Source organism: Corvus kubaryi, unplaced genomic scaffold, assembly GCF_017639235.1.
Source record: "Corvus kubaryi isolate FWS band 111438036 unplaced genomic scaffold, C.kubaryi_AGA036_p1.0 37394, whole genome shotgun sequence".
Taxonomy (NCBI): Eukaryota; Metazoa; Chordata; class Aves; order Passeriformes; family Corvidae; genus Corvus; species Corvus kubaryi.
The window spans coordinates 11,487,383-11,497,272 of record NW_024581133.1 but is presented as its reverse complement, the minus strand read 5'-3'; the positions used below and the strand labels follow the sequence as shown (position 1 = coordinate 11,497,272).

The 9,890-nt window shown below is 39.1% G+C and overlaps 1 protein-coding gene across 7 annotated transcripts in view; it reads right to left on the bottom strand.

Annotated features, from left to right (window-relative positions):
- IQCH (IQ motif containing H) overlaps window positions 1–9,890 on the bottom strand; it is a 50,294-nt gene that overhangs the window by 38,887 nt on the left and 1,517 nt on the right. For 4 of the 7 annotated variants that reach the window (XM_042039478.1, XM_042039474.1, XM_042039479.1 and 1 more), the window contains 5 exons: window positions 9,607–9,715; window positions 7,853–7,975; window positions 2,043–2,154; window positions 1,198–1,359; window positions 587–801 (listed from right to left, as the gene is read on the bottom strand). In XM_042039478.1, the coding sequence (XP_041895412.1) occupies window positions 587–801; window positions 1,198–1,359; window positions 2,043–2,154; window positions 7,853–7,975; window positions 9,607–9,715 (721 nt within the window). Of the gene's footprint in view, window positions 1–586; window positions 802–1,197; window positions 1,360–2,042; window positions 2,155–7,852; window positions 7,976–9,606; window positions 9,716–9,890 lie in introns of those variants that run through there. The other 3 variants (XM_042039477.1, XM_042039476.1, XM_042039480.1) reach the window with 3 other exon arrangements.

The window sequence follows — 9,890 nt, the reverse complement described above, 5'->3', positions numbered from 1 at the left end:
AAGAAAGAAATGTCTCTTTTCCATGGGGATCAAGAACAATGAGCAGGCACTGAACAGTCAAGGTCAAACTCCCCCAGATTCTTCTGTAAGTATAAAGGGAAACACCACATTTGCTTAACTGCAGTGAGGGAAATGGAGATGAAACATTCAAAAACTCTTTTATAACAGTAAAGATAGTTAGTTAAGCACTGGAACAGATGGCCCAGGAAGGCTGTGGAGTTGCTATCACCCAAAGTTTTCAGAACAGGTTAGAAAAACAGCTGTCTGCAATATTACAGGTACAGGTAATTCTGCCTGGAGGTCTGGATAACCTCCTAACATCCTTTCTAAACTAATTTTCTAAGATTCTGTGGAAAAAAAAAAAAAAAACAAATCCCAGACAAATTTAGGTAGAAGACTTGAAAGAGAAGAAATTGGGAATACACAAAGTATTTGTTATTTTATTTCAATATTTACTATTTACTGGATGTGGTTCAAACCCTCCTGTGATTTACAGTCACTTCCTAAACCAGCTCTGGTGAAGACAGTACTAAAAACATGAATAAAACCTCATTATCCTCACTGAGTGACTCATTCCATCAAATACCTGTGTCTGAGAGGGAATGTGCACCTCAGCTTCCAACTGCTGAGTTGGATATGTCCACTCTGGCTTTGATTTCCTTGTTGAAACCATGGAATTGCTGGATGGAAGTGGTGCAATGTTACCTTTACCAGAGGAATATGTGCCATAAATTGCTTCCTTTGGCTTTGGGAAGGTGATGGTGTCTGTGTTCTCAGGGTCCAGCCTGCTACTGATCTCTCCTGTACAAAGAAAACATGGATTGCAGGTTTCATTCACTTATTATCAGTTATTCATTTAATCACATGGCAAATAGAGGCTTGATCGGCTGGTCAAAGACATGATTTCCAGCACCACTGGCTTAACACTGGGCAGAGCTTCAGATATGGATGCTTAGAATTTGAAATGTGCAGGTAGGAACCCAGGAGAATCTCAGGAATGAACAGGAAGCAAACCCTCCCAGGGATGAAGAAATCTCTTTCCTACCCAGTTGCAAGACACAGGATTCTCCTGGGCTTTATGCACTGCAGAATTTGGTGAGTGCTCCTCTCAGAGCTCTTTCCTTGGGAGATAAAACCACAGCCTGAGAGTGAAGCTGGAGATGCAGCTGAAGGTTGTTATCAATGCTTTGTACTCACCTGCAGCTGATTTCTTGCGCTGCCTGGGAAATTCAGGGAAAGGTGCTGCTCTGGATACAACAGGAGGGACTGGCAGAGTTCTCTTTGCTGCTGGAAGGATGAGCCTTTGGCCAGTGAGGCTCAGAGGTCCTACAAGAAGATGACATTCCTGAACAATTCCAGCTAGGAAAGAAAAGGAATTCATAGCAATAAAGAAAGAATTAAGCAAAGGCAGACCCAAGTTCTACATCAACACTACAAAAGTAGCAATTTTCTTTAACTGAAAGATTCCTATCTTTCAATATTCAGTGTTTTACCATGAAGGAAGGTGAACTTTGCCTATAAAAATTGACAAATACATGCAAGGTATTGTACCAGTGCTAATTCTCAAAGGGAACTATATGTTTGTACATCTATAATTAGATGCTTGTAGAATGCAATTTAATATGCAGAATGGATGAGAATTAACTCTTGTAAAGCACAATATAATCATGTAATTATGAATATAAGCTGATTGCTAAAACAATCCAAGTCTAGTTAAGATTGTACAATTAATAACCAGCTGTTAATCATGGCAGTTTATTTTGACTGGTATTTAGACAAGAACCTCCACCACACACAAAATTCTTTCCAGCAGCAGCTAAACCCTGTGAGTTCCAAGAACTGGCTCAGGACAATGCTCAGCACAACACACACTACACCCTCCATCAGCTACCACCTGAAGTAAGCAGCCTAAAGTTCATCCCTACCCTTTGCAACGTCTGATCACAATTCTTGGAAGTCTAGAGGTGGCAGAAAATTCAGTTCCCAGATATCTGCTGCAAATTGCAGCCCAGCAGCACCCGGGGGGGGCCCCCAGGACTCACCTTTTGGGGTGTCGTCTTCTACCAGGGGTAAGGCAGAATTCAGGGAGTGAAAGGCAGGCAAAGCCCAAGGGCTGGTAACTTTGTGACCTTTCCCTGTCTTCTGACTGTACATCTAGAAAGAGACAGAACCTTCTTTTAACAAAGGGAAATCTGGGATTTACAGACATTTCTCTACTCCTGCAGCAATAAATAATAAATATAATTTCTGCTGTGACCGTTTCATTAAGATTTAACAATGTACCACTACTTTTACTACTCGTGAACATGCTACAGTATTGCCTACTGCTGTTACTTCAGTAATTTAAAATAAAGTTAATTAAATTTAATTGATGACTTGTGTACTATTTAACGAAGGAATCCAGGAAGTTTGCTCAGTTTTAAGAGAGTAGTATAAATACAGTGTTTCTTGACAGAACAGTCTCTAAAAATATAAAATGCATACACAAGCAAGGAACCAGAAGGAAAAAGAAACACTTTAAAATATTAGCTTTTAATGAGTGATTATCAAGCTTTTAATACAATCCAGGCCACGATTGGGATCTTGGAGCACTGTTGGGTCATAATTACTGAGTAACAGCACCCAGCAACTTTCTGGAAAGGGAGAAACAACTCTCAAGAACTGCTCAGATTCCTAAGAGGGAAATGAGACAGATCAAAAATTAACTATTCTAATCTTTCCTCCCAATTTGTCTAACAACACTGCCCATGAGAGATGAGGGAGAGAGAAAATAGAGAAAATCTGTACTTTTAATCATAATAAAATATCTTTCAGAGAAGTCGCAGATCCTCATTTTAGTTATGGCCATTATGGAGCATTCTGCTTTAAGCGATGGAGGTGGATGAATCCTTATGTCCTGGCGTTCCAAGAAAATAGCAACAACCATGGAACAAAGATTAACTTTATGCCAGCTACCATATAAGTGGCTTGATATTTGAGAAAAGGAAATCATGAACCACGCTTTCCTGCTCACCCTCAGCCCCAGCAGTTTGGTGAGGCCACAACAAAAATAAATAAAAGGCAAGAAATTGAATTAAACAGTGATTCCTTTTCCAGGCTGTTGCTGCTGTATCAGTAAGGCAGCACTGATTTTATTCCTGGTGAGTTTTATCCTAATTTAAATCCCAGTTATGAGGTTTTGTTATGATAACAGCAATGAAATACATTTTAATTCTTTTCATAGAGATGTAATAAGCTACAAGGAAAAGGAGTTCAGGTGGAGTGTGTGAGTTCAAAAGCAGCCTGGAGGCTTGGAGTTTTTTTAATTGGAGATAGAGATTTAATTCTTTTTTGCTGTAGCCTTTAATTTCTCTAAAGTCCATGCCAGGTGTGATGTTAAAACAAGGACTGATACAACAGAAATGTAATTTAATCTCTCATTTACACTGCCCAGTGCCATCATTCACTTCCTTACAGGCAAGAGTGGAACTGTGGAGCTGATCCACAACAGCTCCCCACGAAAATTCCACCCAGTCCCTATACCTTTCCATGTTCTTTTAGCACCCTGATTGCTGCATTAGCTCCCTCCTGAAGAATTCAGGGAGACACCAAAGCAAAATCTGCCAAACTGCTTCCATTTTGGGAGTATTTTCACTAAAATTAAGCCAACACAATTACAAAAATAAGACCTCAAAAATAATATTAAGTTCTGCAAGAGAAAGGTTTACTTTTAACATCACTGATTCATCAGGGGCATTTTTAAAGTTCAGTTTTGTAGGGCTGGAAGGGAGCTCTTAAATTGCAGGGCAAACTAAGGCTGACTTGCCTTAAAATATGCTTGGAGTGTGCTAAAAAACTATTGTTTTCATTTCAAGTGCTTCTGAGTGTAATTAACCTGGGACACAAGAAAAACAATTCTATTACCCTTTCTAAAGTGTTTTTCTCCTGTGGATAAGCCTCTCCCACTTTATTTTTGCTTTTTTCTTCATTTTAAATAGGGCACTTGTTGGAACACCACAGGAAATTTTCTGATTAGTTCTCTATTTGTTTTCTTTTTACCTAGCAATATTTAACTAGAACTTTTTTTTTTTTTTTGGTAAGTATCTTTTTAAGTATTTTTTCCTCCAGTAAAAAGCAAAGACTGGTATTAAATACAGAGAAAAGATGAGTATTGTGCACCAAACCAGGAATAGAGAGACAAGATTTGGTAAATAAATATCAGAAAATCTGAGGATTGGTAGTGATGGGGAAAAAGGGATATAACAGATTAATCTATCGTTCCATCTATCTTCTCCAAACTGTCGTATTTGTTTTTAAGAAGTTGCTGTCAAGATTTGATGGACACAGCACTTCTCCTATAAAGGGAAAGAGGAAGCACAGCAAAATAAAATCGATGGAACTAAGGTCACTTTTCAGTATGTTCAGGAAACTGTCAGGAAAGAGCTTGGAGAAGGCAAGTTTAATTGGAAGAAACTGGGAATTGCATCTTTAACAACAGGTTTTATGTTATTCTTACCTTCTTTAAGCTCTTAAAGTGACCAGAGATGGCTCTGAACTGTCAGCTTTCCACATACTTGGAAAAATCAAGCTTTGCCCCTTTCCTGACCTACTGCTCTCTAGCTCTCCCAGAAATCCACCTCCATCAGAATTCCTCCCTAACAGGTGTGAAAGAGAATAGCTGGAGAACTTTGGTGAATCCCACATCTGCTTTTTGAAACAGGCACCAGAAGCAGCACAGAAGGAAGTAAGGAAGATAATTGCTGGCTTGAACCACAACATGTTTTACTTGTGGGCAGAGGGCCAGCTTACACGAGGCAGGATATGTAGGATCAACTTATTGGAATTCAGGGATGAGCCTCCATTCCTGTGTGGAGCCAGCTGCAAACCAGCAGCCCATGGCATCCCAATCAGGCACTGAGTTTTGTCAAGGAATGCTGAAATGCACACAAACAGCTTCAGCAGCTCTGGCTGCACCCCTGCCTTGCAAAATGACAGTCAATCTGCAATTCCAGATGACAAGAACTGGATAAAAACTTAAAACAAATGGTGACCTTTTGAAAGATTAATTTGTTTACCAACAAAATGCTCTGCGTTTGTCAGGTGAGATGGGGGTGACCTTCACATTCCCATTTCCAGGTTGAGAGGATGCTGACTGCAGTCATCTGTTAACTCTCTCTCAACAATTATTTCCTTTTTATTTTTAGTGACAAGAGGATTTTATTAAATCGCTGTGCTGCTTATTACAATTACACACCGTAATACAAATGCAAGGAGCTTCTTTTGATTTACTGTAGTGTGACATCAATTTGTTTAAGTCTCATCCTGCCACCACTGCCAAACTCTGCTTTGGCTGTAATTAGAGCCACATGCCTGGGTTTAAAACACAGTCAGATTTAGGGTACCAAAAGACCTGGATTTCTTCTACAACTTCTTCCAATCACTTGAAATGAAAGGAATTGCCCTGCCTTGCTTTATAATTTTGAAAATAAATACACTTTCAACATAAGCATTAATGATTAGCAGGATGCAAATGCTGAATAAAGAATGAATAATAGAGGATATGATTAAAATGGTTGTGCTCAAACAAGTGAGCTTAAAAAAAGCCCCAGAATCACCACCATCACCATTAGAGCCACACTAGATAAGATGCAACTCATAAAGGCTAGAAATCATCACCATATTAAATTCTACCTCATGAATAAATGAAAAGGTTCCTAAGTTTACAGTATAATATACATTTATAAGAAAACAAGGACCCAAAAGTGCCAGTATAATTCTATAACAGAACAGCAGTCCTATGAAAATGGAAGGTAGAGCTGTGAATCTTTTCTACATTGCACCAGTACATCAGAATTATTTTTGCTGCATTTCAGATTACTGTTCTTTTGGCTGGATACTCCATGGAAGTATACATATTTAATAATTATCCACTCATCATTTTTCATCTCTTATCCAGATATAAACTGCAAAAGAAAGTGATGCCCAGTCTGTGTTTCAAACAGAATGACAGCCCTCATTTTAAAATAACTACAGAATTTAACAGCGGATGAAGCATTATTATCAGACCCAAAAAAGGTACAAAAGGGCAACAGTTAATTGTTCTTAGTTTCTGTGAAAAAATCCAGCATCAGCAACTTTATAATATCAAAAGAGCAAGAAAAGACATCATTTTTGGTGAAACAGTGAAATCCTGACTAATGATTTTTCCAACTACTGGAATGGCAGGATAATAAAAAGTCTGGGTAGATTTGTGCTTGACCCCTCAGGTCACCTCAACTCCTGAGTTTTTAACCTCACCACGCTTTCAGCTGCTCAGCTCTCCTTGAAAACTCCTGGAATACACCTGTATGGCGCGAGACAAGCAATTAGTTTTTAATTTACTTGGATGAGAGTGATTTTTCCATGGATTTTTTGGGAGCCGCTCGCTGACCCCACGGACACACCTGAGGCACGTGCGCGTACGGACAGCGCCCCCTGCCGGCCGCTCGCCGACACCGGGCAGGTGCCGCCGGCCCCGATTCCCGCAGCGACTTGAATCTAAATTTTATCCAAATTAATGTCATTTCAGACCTGCAGCTGCACACAGATTCACTGCTGCTACTAATAGTAATCATATATATAATGTATAATCATATAGATCATATAAAATCCCTCCTTTAAGTGCTGGCAGACACCACATTTAACAACAAACACAACTCAGCAGTGGATTTTGCAAATACCAACTGCAAAATTTTACAGCCAGCAAAGGCAGAACATCCCAAATCACACGTTGTACCCAAAGATTCGAAAACTTTGAAGAGAATAAATTGGAGAGGAAATACCTGCTTGGTTTTTGACCTGTCAGCTCCTCAGCAACTGCAAATATGTATCGGGGAGCTTGACTAATTCACATTAAATGCTCGTAAAATAAGTCCCCAATAAGTTTTCTGTGCGCAGTGCATGTTTCAGGGAGAGTGGTAAAACACATGGCTCTCTGCAGTAGGATAATATTCCTCTCTGTGAGTGTTTTAGAGTGGTTCTAAAAAGCTATTAGCCATGATGCTTTTTTCTAATTAACTCTATTATCACAGGGTTAGACAAATCACCTCTTAGTCTGGGCAACAGCTTTCAAAAATCATTTTTTATAAGTGGCAGCTCACAACTGTGCCATTCACAGATTCTCTTTCTGTTGTTTAAAACCAAATACCCCAGAATATCTCCTAGCGCACTGGGCTTGCTGCAGGATGCTTCTGTCACATAAATTAAATTGCAGAAGAGCATCCCCATGTGAGACCATTGGGTGTGTGGACCACAGTGCTGTGCTAAATTTGTGAACATAATTGATTTTGGGAGGGATGGCTGTGCCTACTCTTGGTTTTTTGTTTTTTTTTTTTTTAAAGCATTCTTTGCTAAAAATATCATCTTTACATTCAACTGCTGCAGAACAATTGCAGAATTGGCAGCAGAACTGAAAGTTGCAGTTGCAAGACAGAAATTTGGAAGAATCAAAACTTGATCTTGCGCAATTTCAACATTCCCAGAGCAAAGAATGGGCTTTTAATTCCTCCTTGATCTTTGGGTCCAAAGATCCAAAACTCCCCAAGCACCAGTTTATCTCCTCTCCCTGGTTTTCCTGAGATTACTGACCATGCACATTGCCATGTATATTCATACTTTTGCTGGATGGGGATCTTGGTACATAAACCTGTGATATTACAGATTTCCCCCAGTATTATCACTCAAAATGGTTTGATCCTTATATATCCATACCAAAAAGTAGGAAATTATGAAGAAATTACTTTCACTTAATTTTTTTATTTAGGAGTGATACATATTAATTGTAAGAGTACAAAGCTGCATATAATGAACCCATAAAATAATAAAAGTTACTTACAGGAGCAGATTTTTTCTTAGTTATAAGTGGCAGCCTGGTCTCAATGTTGGGATGTTTTAAACCAGCTTTACTATCAATGTTCTCTGGCTCAAGCATGATTTTAACATCCATTTCTACCTGCTGCTGAAACATAGAATAGGGATAATCTTAAACTGCACAGGGGCTGAAGTGTTTAGAGGCAGAATATGTCTAACATGTTGTAAATTTGCAAAATGATGATAAAAACTAATATTATTTGACTCCACACAGAACAGGGCAAACAACAAAGCCTTTTGATTAGATGGAAAACTTTGCAAAGACTTGCAAATACTATCCAAATATACACTTTCTTCAGACTTTGTTCAATTAATTCCATTCCCAGCTCTGACATTTCCACATCTGCACACCTTTGGGTTAAATACGGAGTGGAAACCCAGTCAGGTTTGACTCCCTGGATCAGCACAGGTCCCTGTGTCATGGTTTACACACTCACCATCCTTTGGGAGGGGGTTCCCTGTGCTTCCCAGAGAGGATAACAAGAATCCAATCTACCTTGGCTGTGTCTGCCAGACACTGGAATTCAGGAATCACCGACCTGATGGACCATAACAGCTCCTCTGGATCAGTTACAGCTCATTGACTCAGTGCAGGAACAGCACTTGATTATTAGTAAATGACAAAAAAAAAAAAAACCAAAACCCTGATAATGATCAGAATTAAAACATAGTAGTTCTTAATGCACTCTGTCATCTGCATGGAATGAGCTCAACTATTCTGCTAATAAAAACCATGATGATTTAAATCCCAATGGACAGAAAAAGACTTCACAAGTTTCTTCTTGTTATAAGAAATACCTAAAGCATACCTAGAAAAGCCAGAGTGATGCCCTATGTTTTTATTACAGTAGAAGTTTCTTAAGTTGGAAACATTTTGGTGCATCTTCTAATGTATAAACATAAAAATAAATCCAGGAAAATTCCAATTTTTACAAATAAAATATGCCATAAAAAGTTCAAGAATCATTAGATGTGTATTTGAAGTATTGAACAATTGTATTATTTTGTGAAAGCACTAAAAATGGCATAATTTATTTATCTACACAATATATTCTCTCTTCTTTTGATGGTAATTACAAGCAGATGTATCAATGAGATGCTCATTTAGATTTGGGGTTGTAAGAACACAAGTTATTATCCAAGCCAATTACTCTTTTACCCACATGGCTGCACAGAGACAGAAAGTTCAATTTTCACCTCATCAGCGCTTTTGTGGTATTTATTTTATTACTATAACACACCGTTATGCGGGGAGGAAACTGCTGGTGCTATTAAAAAAAGAACTGGGGAGAATTGAGCACCTTCTCAATTAAAACAGGGGATGATTCCCAATGCAAACTCCTCACTCAGGCTGACAGGGAAATGATCAATGCAGGGGGGGAAAGTGCCACACAGGATAACAAGAATTGAAATGATTAATAACAAACCACCTGATAGAAGTGGCTTTGTCAGCTTAGATGTGTGGGAAGTGCCAATTCCACGTCTGCATGGATGATATTGAAATTCTTCCCAACTTAAATGTTATCCCGGGCTGGGAGAAGGTTCCTATCTCAGCTGCTCCTTCTACTGAGAATTTTTTAACACTTTCAGTCATGGGGTATTATCAAAACCTGAATCCATGGGGAGTCAGAGTATTATGGGATGCATTGGTACCTTACAAGACAGCAAACACTCATTGAATGTGGTCCCTGGCAGAACAATTAGTGTGTGATTTCAGACCTGAGAGCCCTGGGACACACGTGGGGCTGATCTGCTGCATCTCTGGACAGCCATAGGCTCAACTCGTGGCAAAACCAGCTGCTTCTGACAGGCACCAAAAGGAAGACCCCTGGTTGAGAAAGAAACAGGCAGCGAGGTTTCTAAAAATTACTTAGATTTCACCTATTAAACCCATGCTGCTTTCATCCAGTTCTATCCAAATGACTGTATTTTTATTTAAATTTGCATTCAGCAAAGGTAAAATCCCAAGAGTCAGCAGAGCACTGCTGTAGCCACTTAGAATT